The sequence below is a fragment of the Prunus avium genome, chromosome 1 (assembly GCF_965620075.1).
Source record: "Prunus avium chromosome 1, drPruAviu1.hap1.1, whole genome shotgun sequence".
Taxonomy (NCBI): Eukaryota; Viridiplantae; Streptophyta; class Magnoliopsida; order Rosales; family Rosaceae; genus Prunus; species Prunus avium.
The window spans coordinates 21071042-21091811 of record NC_142284.1 but is presented as its reverse complement, the minus strand read 5'-3'; the positions used below and the strand labels follow the sequence as shown (position 1 = coordinate 21091811).

The 20770-nt window shown below is 42.3% G+C and overlaps 1 protein-coding gene across 1 annotated transcript; it reads left to right on the top strand.

Annotated features, from left to right (window-relative positions):
* The first annotated feature begins 17412 nt into the window (after nucleotides 1-17412).
* Nucleotides 17413-19887, top strand: LOC148297549 (uncharacterized). The gene is made up of 3 exons (XM_088247504.1): nucleotides 17413-17527; nucleotides 17966-18973; nucleotides 19199-19887. Exons 1-3 carry the CDS (start codon nucleotides 17413-17415, stop codon nucleotides 19885-19887), a joined length of 1812 nt encoding a protein of 603 aa, XP_088103630.1.
* The last annotated feature ends 883 nt before the right edge of the window (nucleotides 19888-20770 follow it).

The following is a 20770-nucleotide window of genomic DNA, read 5'->3' as shown; positions in this document are numbered from 1 at the left end:
GTAATCTTTCTCACAGATGAGTTGTTGCTATGGGATTTTTATAGAGGTCTTGGGTGACACGTAGTGATGCCACGTGTCATGGGTTGCGTGATAAAAGACTGACATGCATGCATGCACAGAGCACAGAGAGCATCTGTTCACGTGATGGCTAATATATACTGTCACCTGCAATGCAAGCTTGTCCAAAGCTTTACCAAGACAACTGTGCTGTGCATGCAGAGGAGAGGAGAGGGGAGAGAAGAGAGGAGAGAGAAGAGAGAAGACAAGAAGCTCCATTGATCACCATCAATTTGGTTGGAGTTTTCTGAGGGCAAGAGTTCCAAAGCTCATACTTTTAAGTGTCGGTGGGGTAATTTCTGAGGAAGGTAAGTAGGAAAGAAGATGATTTGTGAATATTTAATGGTGAAAAATATTCTAGGTTTTTGTGGGAGTGGGAGAGAGAACTGAGGGGGAATTCAAGATTATTTATATCTCATGAGGATGAGGCAAAGATCAAAGGGGAGGGGACATCTACTCAAAATTTCACGTGCTAAGCATATAGTACTAGTTTAGTGCTGCCACCTGCTTTGCTTAGCTTGTGCAAGGCTCCGAAAGTTAAATCACTAGGGCTGGGGATTTTTTCACCAATAAGCTGACGAACAGACCGAACTGGATCGGTTGGTTTGGTTCACGGTTCAAAGTTTTCTACATTGTCGGTTCGACCGAACCGACTTTCATAAATGGCAAACATTCCAAAAACTAATATTAAAGGGAGTCAAACCCCTGACCACCAATTTCAAACTCCACCTCAATATCACTGGTGTAATGTACTTTGTTGTGTTATTATCCAAATTGCCATGCGTGACTTCGTAACCTCTCTACGGATCGAGATTATATTATAGGGGATCTATGCTGAAGAGACCCCTCTCAAGGGATTGAGATTAAGGAGATCATTTATCTATAGCTTTAATCCATCTATATGCAAGAAGGTATTGGGATAAGGATATTATCTCAAATGTGTGGGAACCAAATTAAATCAGAACCCTAATTCCTTCCATTTGGGGATTATCTAACCTAATTGGGAATTTCTAAACCTAATTAGGAGTTACTCAATTTAATTGGGGATTATCCAATTAAATTGAGAAACGCCTAATTAAGTTAAAAACTTATTTTATTCCTACCACATTTCCCAATTAAATGAGGAATTACCTAATCAGGTTGGAAATTAACCTACCTACCACCATTAGGGATTTGATTAATTCCCTAATTAATCAAATCCCTAAATACACCAACCCCACTAATCTCACCTACCACAATTAGGGATTTGATTAATTCCCTAATTAATCAAATCCCTAAATGTACCAACCTCACCTACCTCACCAACCACACCAACCTCACCAACCTCGTCAAGGCCACGCACAAGGATGAGGTACGTCAGAATTTCTACTAAAACTCTAGAGAGCTCTTCCCTTCACAAATCCTAGCCACCTTCTCTCTCTCTCTCTCTCTTACATAAGGCTCTGGCCGCCCAGTTTACACCTTACATATATATCTCCGTACCCTATTTAGCTATTGATTTTTCCCTAAATCAATTGAACTAACTTAGGCATCGGAGGGCCTTTGGTCAACACCCCCCGGGTGTGGTCCTCTTATCCGATTTATTTTGCAGGGAGAAAGAGGCGGCGAAGAAAAAAGGGGAATCTTTCAACGGAATATTCTCGTGGGAGGAAATTTGCTCCCACAAATTGGTGCTTTCATTGAGAGCACGAGTTATACTCAAAGCGTGCTCTAAATCCATTTTCCACACTTTTCCAATCCACCGAAGCCTTCCAAACAACCATGGTTGGAAGCAAGAAGACGAGAGGCAAAACCGCCGCAATGGCAAAATCCGCGATGGCCCAAAGTCACTCCTCCACCCATGATCCCGCGATTGACATGGGGGCACCACCACCTCTCACCACCGCACCGGCCACCGCTATCATCCAAGGCCCCGTGGCCGGATCTAGCCACCCTCATGGGACCACCGCCGAGCATGGTGGAACCTCCCATCAAGGTGGGCTCATTACCACCGCCGACTTAGGCCCAATCTTGGAACAACTTCAAGCATTCCCTCCATTGCCTCCACGCTCGACACACGCTCCCGCGCACACCTCCCATGAAACCCTAGCCCGTATGCAGTTGGGCTCCACACACTTCTCTCCTCTCGATCCACGAAGTCAAGCAGACCTTAATCAGAGAGTTGACCAGCTAGCTCAGAAAGTTGACCAGCTCCTCAACCATATAAACTTGGCTCAAAACCTTGGCCTTGGACAACTGGGCGAAGAGAGAAGGATGGACGAACGTGACGACAGGTAGATCGATGGGTGCCGAGCAGGTCGAGCAGGAGCAAGCAGACAAGGAGAGGGACAACAACGTAATCAGTTTGCCAACATGTCACAAGCATCCGCAAGCCACACTCAGAGCAATGTGCGTGAAAGGTTGGGCCCACAACTTGACATCCGCGCTCGATTGGGCCCGCAGGGAAATGTTCTTCAAAGGTTAGGCTCCCAGGGACGTCAACCTGACACCCATCGCAATGTGGATCGTGAAGAAAGGCGCTTCGCTGACCACTCACAAAGGAACATTCATGAAAGGCTAGGCTCCCAGAGACGTCAACCTGATAACCTTCGCAATGTGGATCACAAGGAAAGGTGCTCCATTGCTCAGTCTCGAAGAGTCAATTCTCATCGACAAGCTACAGAAAACCCTTCGCAGGCGCAGTCCACCAATACGCCGCCCAGGCAACACATCCGAGAAAATCGAACCTTGCGAGTCAATTGATCAATGTTGCCTAAATCACGAGGGTCGCCAACGTAACCAACTAGCAATGCGTGAGGAAGACGTTGAGAAGCTTGTGAACGACCGACTTCGAGACTTGAGGACTGGCAGGAACTTCGAAGATGCACTACGCAAGGAGATAGACCAGGCAAACTCTACGCCTTTCACTGCCGAGATTGAGCAGGCTGCTCCCCCGAAGCGATTCTCGACGCCTTCGTTTACCCACTTCAAAGGGAACTCCGATCCCGAAAGCCACCTAAAATACTTCAAAAGTTTCATGATCCTTCACAAGACCGACGACGCATTGATGTGCAAGGTGTTTGTAATGACCTTGCCAGGAGCAGCCTGATCGGTGCATATTTACATATCATTTTGTACCCTTTTAGCTTATGATTTGGTTATGTTTTTGAGTTAAACTTGTGCTTTTAATCCTTTTTGTGTTTATCTTTCAGTTCATTGAGCTTTAGGTAATAATGAGGGCTTTGGATAGTAAATGATGCAATCCATGCATGTTAGGGCCTAATTTGGATGAATGGATGAAGAGCTTAAAGACAAACTCAATTTTGGCTACAGTCCCCTGCCAGCCCAGTTTCATAGGTCATATTGCAAGCTTTGTTTCAGCAACCTACATAGCTCGGATGAGGCCACATTCTTCATGAAAGTTGTTCCAATGGGTGTGTAATATAACATATCCAAAATTCAATCCCATTGGATAAATATGGAGTCTGTTACCTAGCAAACACAGAGCCATGCTCAGGATGGATTTTATCAGCGCGCAAAATGAGTTAGCAATTTGTTTTGGCCTTAACTTCCTCCTTCGACCTTGGATTGGCCCAAATGATATATGGCTGGAAAGAAGACATTCTGAACTTCAAGTTTGAGTGCTTAAAGTCTTAATTTGCTTAAGGGAAGCCCAATTCGTAAGCCCTTGAAGTTGCTGGTCATGCTGACCTCAGGATGAGCTATTATTTCTGGTTGGAAGCTTGGTCATGGTGACATGAAGATGAGCTAGGGCTGCTGGTGGTATGCATTAGTGAAGTGCATCAACCATTTCAGATTTTATAAAACAAGTGTTGTATGCATTAGTGAAGTGCATCAACCATTTCAGATTTTATAAAACAAGTGTTGTATGCATTAGCCATACTTAATTCAGATTTTCAGCTTCCTTAGGCCTATATATAGTGAGGTTTCCCAAGCTTGTAAACACACCCCAAGGGGGGGAGCTCTCAAACACTTCTCTAGAGCTCCATTCCCTTCTCTCCCTCAAATTCTCTTAGTTTCTCTTTCTAGTTTTCAATTGTTGTAATGAAATATTTGTGCTGAAATTCTCCTTAAGTTTTTCTTAGTTCCACTTTACTTTTCATTATGTAAATTCTTTTCTTAAGTTTTCAAGTTGAATTAGTTTCCAAGTTTCAATTATGGTTCATGTTCTTATTCATTATGCTTATAAGTTAATATGCTAGTTTGAATGATTGATCACCATTTAGGCTTGCATGTTAGCTATCTTGGTTTGAATTAAGAGTAGACACCATGCTTTAATTCGAATTGAACTATGAATAGGAAGAGTATGTATGGACATTCGACAACAGGGATTAGATACATACTTGGTTGTTTAAAATGTTCTTCTATGCTTAATGGGTTCCTAATGCTTAATTTTAGGTTAGACAACAAATGATCAAATTAGGGAATTAGGAACACAAGGTTATGACCACACACCATGGCTTAATCATACTTTAGCTAGAATCAATCCATTAATCTAATTGAACTTGGGAACTTATCTGCTTGAGTTAGTTATTTCTTTCTTCCTTGTTTTATTTATTTCCTTTCTTTTTCATTTCTGTTTTGTGTAGGAAAAATGAATTGGATCATTCAATCACCAATCCTCGTGGGATCGACCTCGCACTTACATATGCTATACTACCAAACGGCTCGTGCACTTGCGAGTATCACAAGTTGAGGATGCAACTGAATCCATTTTGGTGCAGCTGTATCTACGCAACACAGCCCAAGACTGGTTCCACACTCTACCATCCGGGGTCAATCAGCAGCTTCAAGGAGCTGGCTTACGTCTTCACCAAAGAGTACACCTCTTACCGGATGATTAAGAAGAACCCGGACCATCTGTTCAACCTACGCAAGAAGTCCGATGAATCCCTTCGAAACTACATCAAGAGATTCAAAGCAGAGAAGGCCAACATTGTGTTTGTGCCTGATAGATCACGGCCATGAGCTGGCCGAAGGAGCCCTTTCTCTCGGCCCTGGCACTTGTTCGCAGAGGCTGAAACGCAACGTTTCGCCAGAGCATTTCGCCTTCCTTAAAAATAAAAGAAGAGATGCTAAGGCATGATCATCTCGGCCTACGAGGCCGAGGCCGAGGCCGAGGCCGAACAAAATTGCGGCCAAGGCATTAAAAGCAAATCATCACGTGACAGCAGGGTCCCAGGCTTCATTTAATGAAGTAGTGCCTGTTTAATGCAGCGAACCCATTGGCCACAAAGTAGCATTTAATGCATGAGGGAAGGTGGGAAGTGACTGAAGTCAGGATTTGGTGATAAAGATCAGAGTGATTAGACGTGGACATTCTCACAAGGATTCCGACAGCTTGAGATGTTGGTTCACCAGCTATCCAGGCCATAAATGCGTCTCCACGGCCAGAGGTTCAGAACCCATGATCGAGAGTGGCGGCCGAGATTCACCGGGATTTTTGGAGTCTCACCACCATACTTCACGATCCCAAATGTCGATTGGACTGCCCACTTGTGCTAATCAGACTCCACTATGCGTAAATTCAGCCTCGATTACTCATCCAGGGACTCTTCCTATAAATACAAGACTCGAGCTACATTCAAAAGGTTCAACACCAAAACAAGCCTCCCACGGAGCAACTTATTTTTTCCTGTAATGCACTTTCAATATCTTTACTTGCTTTCCTAGGAGTAGTGTTAAATTGTAAGCAGAATCCATTCATCAATATATCATACGACCCTTGATTTTCAAGGCGCCGGAGCACCATCCTTGTTGTTCGTTCACTCACCCCATATATCACACGACCGTCGCTCCTTGAGCAGCGCGCCGGAGCACCGCCCAAAATCCACCACCAACACCATCACTCGACGGCCTTGTAGTTCAGGCCGTGAACCTAACAGCCGAGACCAGTTCCTCTCTCGGCTACAATCGTTTGACTAGGAAGACAGATCAAACAGGCGCACCATTCATCCATCCAACACTTATCGAAACATCAACGCACGGTAAACCGTGCTGGCACGCCCGCGCACAACCGCACCGCACCCAAAAGCAGGAAACCCCGTGTTAATGCACATCCCCTCGGCCCGGAACTCCAGGCCGTGAGATTTGCGCGGTAGACACATTGTAGGGTGTGACGATCGAATCGCGTCCTTTGCTTTCAAAAAAGGCCTTCCAGCTGAACACGACTTATACCGCGAGCTGACTATCGCTCCCAGCCAAACTCTGGCAGAGGTCTTCGCGACCGCGGAACGCTATGCGCTCTGGGATGATGATCGAATCGCCGCAAAGAAGTCTACTAAGCAGGAAGATCAGCCGTCTAAGCGGGCAGGCCAAAGAAGCGATGGGTTTAGCAACAAAAACAAGGACAAACGCAGGTCACACCCACAAGGGGACGCTACGGCAGGAGAGAACTACACAAAGTTCTCCATTCCCATACATCAAATCTTAGCCCAAGTGAAAGACAAACCTTGGGTAAAAAGCCCACCACCCTTGAAAGGAGATCCAGAGAAGGGGGTACAAGGAAATACTGTGCCTTCCATGGGACGAACGGGCACACTACAAACAACTGCTTTGCCTGGAAGACGCATCTTGAAGAACTCGCGAGAGAAGGTCACTGCACGGAATTCATTGCAAAGCAGGCCATCCAGCAGATTGAAGATCATGACACCGCCAATGAACCACCTCAGAAAGTCATAAGAATTAACACAATCCTAGCCGACTACGAGGAGTCTGGATTAACAAGCAACGAAGAGGAAGATCAAACAGGCCACTATGATCTCCCAAATCACGACCGACCTTCTACCAGCAGAAGACGACCCTGTGATCGGCTTCCAGAAGAAAGACCTGATTGGTCTCGACATGCCACATAACGACGCCCTTGTCATTAGCATTCAAATCGCTCAGGCCATGGTCGACTGAATCCATGCAGACGAGGGCAGCGCAGCTAATATCTTGCAACTGGCAGTCATTCAACAGATGGTCTTGGAAGCAAAGATCAACAAATCAGCCAGATCGCTGACTGGCTTTAATGGTGCAACAACAGTTACCGTGGGCACGATAGACCTTGACGTCTACTCCCCACCTGTAATAAGCTCACAAACATTCATGGTCATTGATGAAGTCTCACCCTACAATGGCATCCTGGGCAGACCATGGATCGGCAAAATCAACGCCATCACCTCTGCAACACATCAGAAAATCTGCTACCCAATTCCTGGGGGCGGTGTCGGCCAGATCAACAGCGACCAGGCAATGGCGAGGAAATGTTCGGCTCAAGGGCTAAAGAAAAGCAAGATAACACAGTTCCTCGCTGTGAATCAGGCAGATCTGAAGGAAGTTGAACAAACGAATCTCGCTCCTTTATAGCAATTAAAGGGTCAGGACCAAGTCGAGAGAATCTATCCAGAGATCTCCCCAGAAGAAGGATGGAAACCCAAAGAGGACGTCGAGCTAATACCCTTGGATCCTGACCAGCCAGACAGAAAAGTGCGGATCAGCTCGCGCCTAAGCCCAGACGAGAAGGTGGAGTGATCGGTGCATATTTACATATCATTTTGTACCCTTCTAGCTTATGATTTGGTTATGTTTTTGAGTTAAACTTGTGCTTTTAATCCTTTTTGTGTTTATCTTTCAGTTCATTGAGCTTTAGGTAATAATGAGGGCTTTGGATAGTAAATGATGCAATCCATGCATGTTAGGGCCTAATTTGGATGAATGGATGAAGAGCTTAAAGACAAACTCAATTTTGGCTACAGTCCCCTGCCAGCCCAGTTTCGTAGGTCATATTGCAAGCTTTGTTTCAGCAACCTACATAGCTCGGATGAGGCCACATTCTTCATGAAAGTTGTTCCAATGGGTGTGTAATATAACATATCCAAAATTCATCCCTATTGGATAAATATGGAGTCTATTACCTAGCAAACACAGAACCATGCTCAGGATGGATCTTATCAGCGCGGAAAATGAGTTAGCAATTTGTTTTGGCCTTAACTTCCTCCTCCGACCTTGGATTGGCCCAAATAACATATGGCTGGAAAGAAGACATTCCGAACTTCAATTTAGAGTGCTTAAAGTCCTAATTTGATTAAGGGAAGCCCAAGTTGTAAGCCCTTGAAGTTGCTGGTCATGCTGACCTCAGCATGTGCTGGTTGGATGCTTGGTCATGGTGAGCTAGGTATGAGCTATCATTTCTGGTTGGAAGCTTGGTCATGGTGACATGAAGATGAGCTAGGGCTGCTGGTGGGATCTATTGGTGAAGTGCATCAACCAATTCAAGATTTTCTAATACAAGTGCATCACCCAATTTAGATTTTCTAATACAAGTGCATCAACCATTTCAGATTTTATAAAACAAGTGTTGTATGCATTAGCCATATTGAATTCAGATTTTCACTTCCCCTAGGCCTATAAATAGGGAAGTTCTCTAAGCTTGTAAACACACCTCAAGGGGGGGAGCTCTCAAACACTTCTCTAGAGCTCCCTTCCCTTCTCTCCCTCAAATTCTCTTAGTTTCTCTTTCTAGTTTTCAATTGTTGTAATGAAATCTTTTGTGCTGAAATTTTCCTTAAGTTTTTCTTAGTTCCACTTTACTTTTCATTATGTAAATTCTTTTCTTTAGTTTCAAGTTTGATTAGTTTCCAAGTTTCAATTATGGTTCATGTTCTTATTCATTATGCTTATAAGTTAATATGCTAGTTTGAATGATTGATCACCATTTAGGCTTGCATGTTAGCTATCTTGGTTTGAATTAAGAGTATACACCATGCTTTAATTCGAATTGAACTATGAATAGGAAGAGTATGTATGGACATTCGACAACAGGGATTAGATACATGCTTGGTTGTTTAAATTGTTCTTCTATGCTTAATGGGTTCCTAATGCTTAATTTTAGGTTAGACAACAAATGATCAAATTAGGGAATTAGGAACACAAGGTTATGACCACACACCATGGCTTAATCATACATTAGCTAGAATCAATCCGTTAATCTAATTGAACTTGGGAACTTATCTGCTTGTGTTAGTTATTTTCTTTCTTCCTTGTTTTATTTATTTCCCTTCTTTTTCATTTCTGTTTTGTGTAGGGAAAATGAATTGAATCATTCAATCACCAATCCTCGTGGGATCGACCTCGCACTTACATATGCTATACTACCAAACGGCTCGTGCACTTGCGAGTATCACAAGTTGAGGATGCAGTTGAACCCATTTTGGTGCAGCTGTATCTACGCAACAAGTTTTTGGCGCCGTTGCCGGGGATCGGTAACATTGTTTGATTCTATTTGGCTTTCCTACTTTATTTTTTTTCTTAACTGAACAATTTCAAGTTTTAAAGTTAATGACGTTAATGGACAAGTTGTGTTTGTAGTCCAACAGAAAAGGACAATTGCCCAACAAGCAAGAGAACTGGGTTTAAGTCCCAGCTTACACAACCCATTGGTGCTTGTTGCTTTGAAGCATGGAATTGGATGTGTGTTGATTTTCCTTTTTAGTTTTTATTTCCTAATCCTTTTAATTCCATTTCAAGTTTGTGTGTTTGTTTTAGCAATTTATGATAGCTTAATAAAAATGGAAAGAGATGGCAACTTCAATCATAATGATAGGAAGTGTGGAGTAGTGGGAGAAGTCGCGACCTCCAAGTGCATCCATGCTCGACCTAATCGCTTCAAGGGGGAGCATTTCAATCCTTTCTCTTCTTTGAATTCTGTTTATTTTCGTAGTTGTTTTTGCCTTTTGGTCCGCGTTGAGTTCTTTGTTTTTCTATGCTGAATCCAACCATATAAAGAACGTAAAAGTTGGACTTACGGTTGGAAAGTTATAGCCTAAAAACTGAACAGAGGTCAAAGCTGAAAAACATAGAAACGAATCTGTCCAAATGGTGATAAACGGGTGATAGAAAGTGCTGTTTGTTTGTTTGTTTTTTGTTTTTTTTTTTCTTTTGTTTTTTCTTTCGTTGGTTTCTTGGTTTGTTTCTTTTAGTACAACAATTTATGTTGTTTGTTTGAATTTGTTTACAGTACTTAGTTCATTTTTGTTTATGGTTTGTTGTTTCATTTTATCTTAATTTGTTTTTATTTCTTATCTTAAAAATTTTAAAATTAAAAAAAAAAAAAAAGATTTTTTATATGAGCCGACTTATGGTAACCCCAGTGAGCACTTCCGTTAATACAGTGTCTAGGAGTTCTTTAGGCGACACCTTCGGTGTCTAAGAAGTTTGGGTTTTAAGCGGGACCATTGTGACCCCTCCAACCTTCCTGGATCCCCTGGCTGTGTTTTCTGAGGCCCTTAACTGGTCATCCGTGAGTTGCTTGTATATTTGTGTGTTTTAAAAACAATAATAATAAATATAAAAAAAAAAAATTGAAAATTGAAATTTGGGTTTTTATTTTTCCTTGTAAATTGCAATTTGGAACTTCTTTGTTGTTTTTTTTTCTTTGTGTGGTCAGTTAGTTGTAAATAATAATAAAAAAATAAAAATAAAAATAAAAACAAAAATTTTAAAAAATTCAATTTGGAACTTCTTGGTTTTCTTTTATGTTTTTTTTGTTTTATTAGGTTAGTTTATTTATTTACGTGGTGTGGTTAGTTAGTTTATTTCTGAGTGTTAAAAACACATTTTTATTCAAACATTGCATTCAAAAAGATAAAAAGTTGAAAACAAAAAAACAAAAAAACATTCAAGTAAATTAAAAATAAAAACAACTTCTTCATCTTCATCTTCATCTTCATGGCATGCCTCTGTTTTCTCTTACTTGCAGAATCTGCAGCAGCTCCACATGGTCCTCATTTTTTCTCTGCAGTGCTTCCACGTGCTGATTGGCACAATAGAGCCGCTTCTGCAAGTCCGCCACCATAGCCTTCAAGGAAGCTATTTCCTCGCTCATCGCGGCACACTCCCGTGTTCTCGCCAGCAATCGCATGCCCAAATTGGTAGCCGAGACCGCGTGGAGTACAGTTAAATTGTGGGACTCCTCCACCGCTGCCTTGTCAGACCTCTGTGCCACATGCAGATGATCTGTCGGTGTGAGCTTGTTACCAATCATGCCTCCCAGCAGCGCTGCTCTGTTCGGCATTGCCTCAGAAAAGTTCGGTATTATCTCAGCAAAGTTTGAGGCCGTACCGTGATGATATGTGGAGTTTGGGAAGACATGGTTTGGAGGAACCCTTATCTGCGCATTCGGTGGCGCAAGGGACAATTCAAGGTTGAGATCATCAAGGTGAGTGCATGAGGATGCCATTTTTTTTTTTTCTGTTTCTGGATTTTTTGATGTTTTTCCTTGAGTTGCAGGAAGAAATGCTGGGTATCATCCGCTTGCAGAGGTGTGGTTTAAATAGACATATGCTGATGAGAGAGAGCCAACACCATTTCGGATTTCCCGGGCATGCTCGACCTAATCGCTTCAAGGGGGAGCACCTTTACTTTACTTTAATTTTTTTTTTTTCCTCCGTGTTTTCTGGTGTTTAAAGTTTTTGCCCGTTACTTTCATTTTCTAGTGCTTTGTGTTTTTGCCTTTCCCTTTCGGCTATCATCTTTGTCTTATTTTAGTTAGGGAAATGTGTTTTCTTTTCCGTTTGTCGTCTTTGTTTTATTTTAGTTGGGAAGTGTGTTTTCTTTTTCTTTTTCTTTTTCTTTCTGCAACCTTACTCTTTTATTTCCGAAACAAAATAACGAAAATACAAAAACAACAAAATAAAATAAAAACAACAATAATGCAGTAGGAAATCATTTCTTCTCGGTGCTTGGTGTCTCGACCATTGGAGCTTTGAGTTTGGCCCTCTGGCTGTCCTCTTCCGGGGCTTCACGCACAGCTTCTTGGGGCTCATCACTTGAGCTCCCAAAGATCGCAATCTTAGCTTGAGCGTAACTACTCTCGCGATCTGCTTGCTTGCGTTTACCCGGTCGGTCTAGGTCCTCCAGCTGTTTTCGCATGTCGCGAGAGTACAACTCTACCATTTTTGATAGGTTTTTATTCTCGTCCCGCAATACTTCTAGCTGGTGTCGATTCACCTCCACTATCCTTGACCTCTCCCTTTTCAAGCTTTTTATAGCAGTCTGACACTCCTCAACCATACTTCGCTCTGCCGCCAACTGACCCTTTAGCACCTCTACCTCATGGGACTTCGCAAGTAGGCGATGACCCAAACTTGCGACTGTTGCCGTACTCTGCACGCTCAGTGCCAGGGCATCGCTCACGACCCGGTTGTCATCCCTTGTTCCCAGCACACGTATATCTTTAGGAGTCACTAAATTTCTAGCCACTCCAATGGCAACATCGTTGTCCAGGAGTATTGAGTCAGTTACTGTCACAGGCCCCCGTGCGGAAGCAAAGTAGGGCATCCATACTGGTGCCGCTGCTTGGCCTCGTGTCTGAGTCGGTGGAGCTAGGTTGAGATCCAACGAAAATGGGTAGTTAGAGGCCATTTGATTTCTCACTCTCTTTTCTTCTTTCTTTCTTTTCTCTTTTGTGTGTTTCTGAGTTTGCGTTTTTTTTTCACCCTTTCTTATAGACTTAGTCTTTGACAAACCCTAGCCATTGCAGCATCTGAGCATTTTCTGAATCTCCAGCATTCCTTGAGTCCCACAACCTTCTCGCCTTCCAACCATACCCAACTCATTTATCACGACGTGTCTTTTCTGAACGAACGCGTTCAGTAAAGTCTTCGCGCCTTTCCATGAGCCCGTAATTTTTGCTTGTGGAGTCTGCGGCGCCTCTATGCGTCGACACGTGTCTCGCCCTGTCTGTTGGTCCCTTACACTGAACCGAGACATCATGACCCATGTTAAAATCCCGCTCTTTGTGTTGCTAATCACGGTTCGATAGTTTGTTTTTACAAAACTAAATAATAATAAAAAGCCGAAAATGAAAACAAATTGTGGGTCGGGTTTCACTTTAGTTTGGGTTTCAAAGTAGGTTAAATTCACCGTGGTTTGTGTTTCGAAATTGTGGGCTTTGGGCTTCAAAAAAATTTTTGGATTTCAGAATTGTGTGATTAGGGTTTACTGTTTCATTTTTTTTTTTTGTTTGTTTGTTTGTTTGTTTGTGTTGTAATTTTTATTTTATAATTATTTTGTTTTTGTTTTCTTTTGTGATTTTGTGATTTTTTTTTTTTAATTTGCTTTAATACCTTTCATTTGTTGTTATGACATTGTTTGTGGCTAATTTTTAAACATTGAGGACAATGTTCATTTCTAGGTTTGGGGGTATTGGAGTTTAGCATGTAAATTTTGTTTTTCCTTAATTAATTAATTTATTTATTTATTTGCTTGTTTTTATTTATTTATTTTCTTTTGTTAAGTCTTGCTTTGATTTTGATTTTGATTTTATTCACTTTCCGAACACATTTGATGAGATTGTGATAAAGATTTGCATGACTTAAATAAAAATTGAATTTTATTTATTTTTTATTTTTATTTTTTTTCCTTGTAAATTTTTATTGTAAAAAAAATATTAATTAATTTGGCATCGTTCTAGCATGATATGTTCGAAACCTTCTTTGCACTTGCCATTTGTTTCATAATTTTCCAATTAAAGGATTTGCATGACCCAAAGAATTGTATCAAGCATAAATTAGACTTATATAACCATATAATGTGAGCTTTTGAGCCTTGTGCTTCATTTCATGAGTGTTATACACATTCTCTTATTTTCTTGTCATCAAAGTTGTTGTTTGATCTCATTATTCATTGATTTGGTTGAACACTTAAAAGTCATTCATTCTTATGCAATTTGATTTCATGACATTTAAGAAATGATATTAAGGCCTTCTTTGGATCGTTTGTGCCTTTCAAGCTAACCTTATGCATGCTTAAGCATGATTTTCCATTGTTAACCATTTTGAGCCTACATGTAAACCTTTTCTTTCATTTACCAATTATATTTCCTCGCCTTAGCCCGAAAAACAAATATTTACCTTTCTAAGGAACTCATAGGGAATGGGTGTTACATTTCGAAAGAAAAAAAAAATATATATATATCACACAATTGGTGAAAGAAAAGAGAAAATTTGTGATTAAGTGGTGGTTGAATGAAATTTCATTTTTGGGTTTCATTTTTGGGCCTTCAAAATAAATTGGTGGTTGTTCAGGAAAGGAGTGAATCAATGTAAATGAAGGTATAAGGAGTTTTGATCATGTAAAAGAAAAATAAATTCTCATTGTGATGATTCGAAGTCTTGTAAACAATTGTTTTATGCTCTTATATTTTGAGTTCCTTGGACTTTGTTTTATCCATACCTTTCATTTCTTACTCACCTTACACCCTTGGCCCCATTACAACCTATGTTAAAGACCTAAATTGATCTTAAATGTCATGTGGTTGAATTGCATTCATTTTTCTACTTTTAAGTATTTGGCATCCTTCTTGAGATCATATTAATGCAAGTTCTTCATCTTTCTATTTCGAGTTAAGTCTTTATGGTTTAACTCTAATCTCATGTTTATAACTGAGTGTTGCATTATAGCCCTCTTCCGAGTGATTCATTTGTGAGAGGACAACTTTGGTGAGATTTGAAGTTGAACTTGTGCTTTGTATGATTTTTGAAATTGTGTGAAAACTAAGATTGGGGAATTTGTTGCATTTGGCTATCACACTACCACACTTTGAGCATATTATGTTTTGAACTTTGCCGCTTTGTGAATAATGTTTAAAATTGAGCTTTTATTGTTAAAACTTTTGAGTCATGTGCATGAGTCATTTCTCTTCAGAAAATGTTCGGAAAGATTGTTTTGAGTTCTTTTTATTTTTGTAATTTTTTTTGTTTTGTTTTGTTTTGTTTTTTTTGTTTTGTTTTTGTTAATGTAATTATTTTTTTTGTTTTTGTTTTTTATTTTGCTTAAGGACTAACAATCTTTTAAGTTTTCTAATTACCTTGTTTTACAGAGTCAGTAAAACGTTTGTGGGTATCGTATCTGTTAAACCCTCAGGAGACACAACTCCTCCTACTAGGGATGTCTAGAGGTTTAAAGGCTTGTTGCATATGCTCAATGCAATCGAGTTACCTACGAAAGTGGTCTAGTTAACTTCTTGTTTGTTTTTATCTTTGTTTTCCTTTTGTTTTGCTCGAGGACTAGCAAAATCTAGGTTTGGGGGTATTTGATCGGTGCATATTTACATATCATTTTGTACCCTTCTAGCTTATGATTTGGTTATGTTTTTGAGTTAAACTTGTGCTTTTAATCCTTTTTGTGTTTATCTTTCAGTTCATTGAGCTTTAGGTAATAATGAGGGCTTTGGATAGTAAATGATGCAATCCATGCATGTTAGGGCCTAATTTGGATGAATGGATGAAGAGCTTAAAGACAAACTCAATTTTGGCTACAGTCCCCTGCCAGCCCAGTTTCGTAGGTCATATTGCAAGCTTTGTTTCAGTAACCTACATAGCTCGGATGAGGCCACATTCTTCATGAAAGTTGTTCCAATGGGTGTGTAATATAACATATCCAAAATTCAGCCCTATTGGATAAATATGGAGTCTATTACCTAGCAAACACAGAACCATGCTCAGGATGGATCTTATCAGCGCGGAAAATGAGTTAGCAATTTGTTTTGGCCTTAACTTCCTCCTCCGACCTTGGATTGGCCCAAATAACATATGGCTGGAAAGAAGACATTCCGAACTTCAATTTAGAGTGCTTAAAGTCCTAATTTGATTAAGGGAAGCCCAAGTTGTAAGCCCTTGAAGTTGCTGGTCATGCTGACCTCAGCATGTGCTGGTTGGATGCTTGGTCATGGTGAGCTAGGTATGAGCTATCATTTCTGGTTGGAAGCTTGGTCATGGTGACATGAAGATGAGCTAGGGCTGCTGGTGGGATCTATTGGTGAAGTGCATCAACCAATTCAAGATTTTCTAATACAAGTGCATCACCCAATTTAGATTTTCTAATACAAGTGCATCAACCATTTCAGATTTTATAAAACAAGTGTTGTATGCATTAGCCATATTGAATTCAGATTTTCACTTCCCCTAGGCCTATAAATAGGGAAGTTCTCTAAGCTTGTAAACACACCCCAAGGGGGGGAGCTCTCAAACACTTCTCTAGAGCTCCCTTCCCTTCTCTCCCTCAAATTCTCTTAGTTTCTCTTTCTAGTTTTCAATTGTTGTAATGAAATCTTTTGTGCTGAAATTTTCCTTAAGTTTTTCTTAGTTCCACTTTACTTTTCATTATGTAAATTCTTTTCTTTAGTTTCAAGTTTGATTAGTTTCCAAGTTTCAATTATGGTTCATGTTCTTATTCATTATGCTTATAAGTTAATATGCTAGTTTGAATGATTGATCACCATTTAGGCTTGCATGTTAGCTATCTTGGTTTGAATTAAGAGTATACACCATGCTTTAATTCGAATTGAACTATGAATAGGAAGAGTATGTATGGACATTCGACAACAGGGATTAGATACATGCTTGGTTGTTTAAATTGTTCTTCTATGCTTAATGGGTTCCTAATGCTTAATTTTAGGTTAGACAACAAATGATCAAATTAGGGAATTAGGAACACAAGGTTATGACCACACACCATGGCTTAATCATACATTAGCTAGAATCAATCCGTTAATCTAATTGAACTTGGGAACTTATCTGCTTGTGTTAGTTATTTTCTTTCTTCCTTGTTTTATTTATTTCCCTTCTTTTTCATTTCTGTTTTGTGTAGGGAAAATGAATTGAATCATTCAATCACCAATCCTCGTGGGATCGACCTCGCACTTACATATGCTATACTACCAAACGGCTCGTGCACTTGCGAGTATCACAAGTTGAGGATGCAGTTGAACCCATTTTGGTGCAGCTGTATCTTCGCAACATGGAGCTGACCACCTTCCTCCAGAAAAACAAAGACATGTTCGCATGGTCGCCATCTGACATGCCCGGCATCGACTCGAACATTATCTGCCACCGGCTCCACGTCAACCCTGCTAGCAAGCCAGTGGCGCAGAAGATACGCAACTTCGCTCCCGGGAGGGTCGCCATCATTGAAGCCGAGATCGACAAACTCCTAGCGGCCGGCTTCATCGAAGAAGTCTCCTACTCAGAGTGGCTAGCCAACGTTGTTCTAGTGGCAAAACAAGAAAAGGGCAAATGGAGAGTTTGCGTCAATTACACCGACCTCAACAAGGCATGCCCTAAAGACAACTTCCCATTGCCGAGAATTGACCAACTCGTGGATTCCACCTCCGGCAATGAGTTGCTCAGCTTCATGGACGCCTACTCTGGTTATAATCAAATCCTGATGCACGAGGATGACAGGGCAAAAACCTCTTTCATCATCGAGAGAGGGACCTACTGCTACAAGGTTATGCCTTTTGGTCTAAAGAATGCTGGAGCAACCTACCAAAGACTTGTGAATAAAATCTTCAAGGAATAGATCGGCAAAACTATGGAGGTCTACGTGGACGACATGCTGGTCAAAGCCCCCAAGCGTGCAGATCACATCAAAAACCTCGCTGAGGCATTCAGCCTGCTCCGCCAATATCGTATGAAGCTGAATCCAGGTAAATGCACATTTGGTGTATCGTTCGGCCGATTCCTGGGATACCTAGTCACGCAACGAGGTATCGAGGCACATCCACGCCAAATTAAGGCTATTCTCGAGATGAAGTCGCCTTCCACAGTGAAGGAAATACAAAGTCTGACGGGCAGAGCAGCGACTCTCAACCGATTCCTCTCTAGATCTACCGACAAGTGCAGACCATTCTTCAAAGCTTTGAAGAAAGGACAAAGAGACAAATGGGATGAGGAATGCAAAATAGCTTTCCAAAATCTAAAGACTTACCTCACTTCACCTCCCCTGCTCTCAAAACCAGTTTCTGGTGAGGACTTGTCTGTGTACCTGGCAGTGTCCAACTCGGCCGTCAGCTCGGCTCTTATCCGAGAAGAACTGGGGGCCCAACATCCGGTATTCTACACATCAAAAGCTCTCCTCGATGCAGAGACTCGCTATCCGAAATTGGAAAAGCTCATTTTGGCCCTTGTAGTTTCCGCAAGAAAGTTGCGACCTTACTATCAAGCTCACCGAGTCATCGTCATGACCGACTCTCCTTTGAGATTAATCCTCCACAGCCCTGATGCTTCTCAACGACTCATGAAGTGGGTTATAGAACTAAGCCAGTATGACCTCCTCTACCGGCCAAAAACTGCAATAAAAGCCCAGGCCTTAGCAGACTTCGTGGCAGAATTCACCCCATCAGCTGATGAAAAGAAACTAGTCAATAGTAAAAAGGAAAGGTCAAAAGCAGACGGTACCTCTGCCGAACTTGGCCAACCTATAGACATGTGGCAATTACGTGTAGACGGAGCGTCGAACCAAAAAGGAGTAGGAGCAGTTGTCGTCATCATCACCCCAGATGGAACCCTAGTGGAGCAAGCCATCACGCTTGGTTTCCCGGTCTCGAATAACGAGGCAGAATACGAGGCATTACTCACTGGCCTGCGCTTGGCGAAGGAGCTAGCGATCAAGAAGCTAGCCATCTACTCGGATTCCCAGTTGATCACGAGTCAAGCGTCAGGTGAATACATGGAGAAGCACCCAAGGATGATCTTGTACCTTGACAAAGTCCAAGAGCTATTGAAGGCGTTTCCAACCTTCACCATCCAACAGGTACCACGGGCAGAGAACGCGCATGCAGATGCACTGGCAAGCTTAGGATCAGCACTGGATACCCAGTTCAGATGCTCCATCCCGATCGAACACCTTGACCGGTCAAGCATCGAAGAAATAGAGCCAGTCAACACAATGCAGATCAACGAGGACCCCAGTTGGCAAGACCCCATCATCGACTACTTGAAGAATGGAAATCTGCCAACGGACAAGACCGAAGCCAGAAAGGTCCAGCAGAAGGCCGCGAGATACTACATGCACGGCAACAAGCTCATCCGCAGATCATACTATAGCCCTCATCTCACCTGCATAAAGTACCCTCAAACACTTGAGGTTCCATGTAAAATTCACGATGGCGAGTGTGACAATCACTCTGGGGGCAGATCACTCGCCCAGAAGGCTCTAAATATAGGCTACTTCTGGCCTACCATGCGCCACGACTCCACTGACTATGTCAAGAAATGTGATCGCTACCAGCGATACAAGCCAATTCCTAACTTGCCTGCCGAAGTCTACCATCCGCAAAACAGTCCATGGCCATTCATGCAATGGGCCATTGACCTAGTGGGTCCCTTGCCACCAGCGCCTGCCAAGAAAGACATGATGATCGTTGCCATCGACTATTTTACTAAATGGATCGAGGCCGAAGCTCTAGCCTCTACCAAAGAAGCCGATGTGGAACGATTCATTTGGAGAAACATCATCTGCTGGTTTGACTGCCCACAGTCACTAGTAACCGACAATGGCTCACAATTCATCGGCAAGCACATCACCGCCTTCTTCGCAAAATACAAGATCAAACAACACATGTCCACCCCGAGGTATCCACAAGGAAATGGACAGGCCGAGGCATCTAACAAAGTCATATTGGACTGCTTAAAGAAAAGGCTAGAAGGCGCCGAAGGGAAATGGGTGGATGAACTCCCCGGAGTACTATGGGCTTATCGCACCACCAAACGAAGATCGACTGGCGAGACTCCATTCTCCCTCGCCTATGGGACGGAAGCGATCATCCCTCCTCACATCACTATCCCCTCCTTGAGCCTTAAGGTGGGTAGTGTTGATCAGAACTCCGAGCAGATGAGGCTCAACCTCGACTTGCTTGAAGGCGAACGAGAGAAGACTATTGTCTGGGTCGCTGCCAATCAACAACAATTGAAGTCTTACTACGACAAAAGAGTTATGATCAGACAGTTTCAACCAGGCGATCTCGTGTTAAGAAAAGCTTTCATCACTGCACCGAGGAAAGGATAAAAAAGGATGAATCCTAACTGGGAAGGCCATTATGTAATTAGCCGGATCGGAGGCAGAGGAAGCTACACACTGGACACCATGGAAGGAAAAGAAATTCCACGACAATGGAATGCCTACCATCTCCAAAAATATTATCCATGACGCTTCCTCCTGACTGCTCAGTCCCAAGCAGATGACTGAGCCATGCACATCTCTGAAGAAGAAAAGCAACCGTTAGAAGTTTCTGGTTTTTGTATCCAATTATCTCCATTCTCGAATAAAGGCACTGTAATCTTATGAATATCAATATAAGTTCAGTTTCCCATTCTAGAGTGTCTCATCTGCTTACTCATTCCAGAACATCTCCATATAAGTTGCCCATAAGCAGCGTCCTTCGGGAGACGCAGGGCGATGACCAGAAGCGTCCTTCGGGAGACGCAGCCCGCAAAGAAGCGTCCTAAGGGAGATGCAGGGTGCGCCAGGAATTTCCCAAAATGAGGTCACCATGCTTCCTGAGGGAAGTATCCAGGTTCCTATCCATTTCCTAAGGGAGGCGGGATAGTCACATAAGTTGCCCATAAGCAGCGTCCTTCGGGAGACGCAGCCCGCAAAAAAGCGTCCTAAGGGAGACGCAGGGTACGCTAGGAATTTCTTAAAAGGAGGTCTCCATGCCTCATGCGGGAAGTATCCAGGTTCCTATCCGTTTCCTAAGGGAGGCAAGATAGTCACATAGTTGTCCATAAGCAGCGTCCTTCGAGAGACGCAGGGCAACGACCAAAACATCATACGGGATGCGCAGAACACGCCCGGAGTCCCTCAAGGGAGACCCTGGCCCTCACCAATTTCCTAAGGGAAAGCATCCTACGGGATACGTAGAACACGCCCGGAGTCCCTCAAGGGGGAC

Bases quoted from the DNA above. Each gene is read 5' to 3' on its own strand.
- LOC148297549 (XM_088247504.1), top strand. From the start codon at position 17,413: ATGGAGGTCTACGTGGACGACATGCTGGTCAAAGCCCCCAAGCGTGCA. The intron at 17,528-17,965 runs GTAAATGCACAT...TCCTCGATGCAG, and splicing joins TCGTATGAAGCTGAATCCAG to AGACTCGCTATCCGAAATTG. The intron at 18,974-19,198 runs GTAAAATTCACG...CCATTGACCTAG, and splicing joins TCAAACACTTGAGGTTCCAT to TGGGTCCCTTGCCACCAGCG.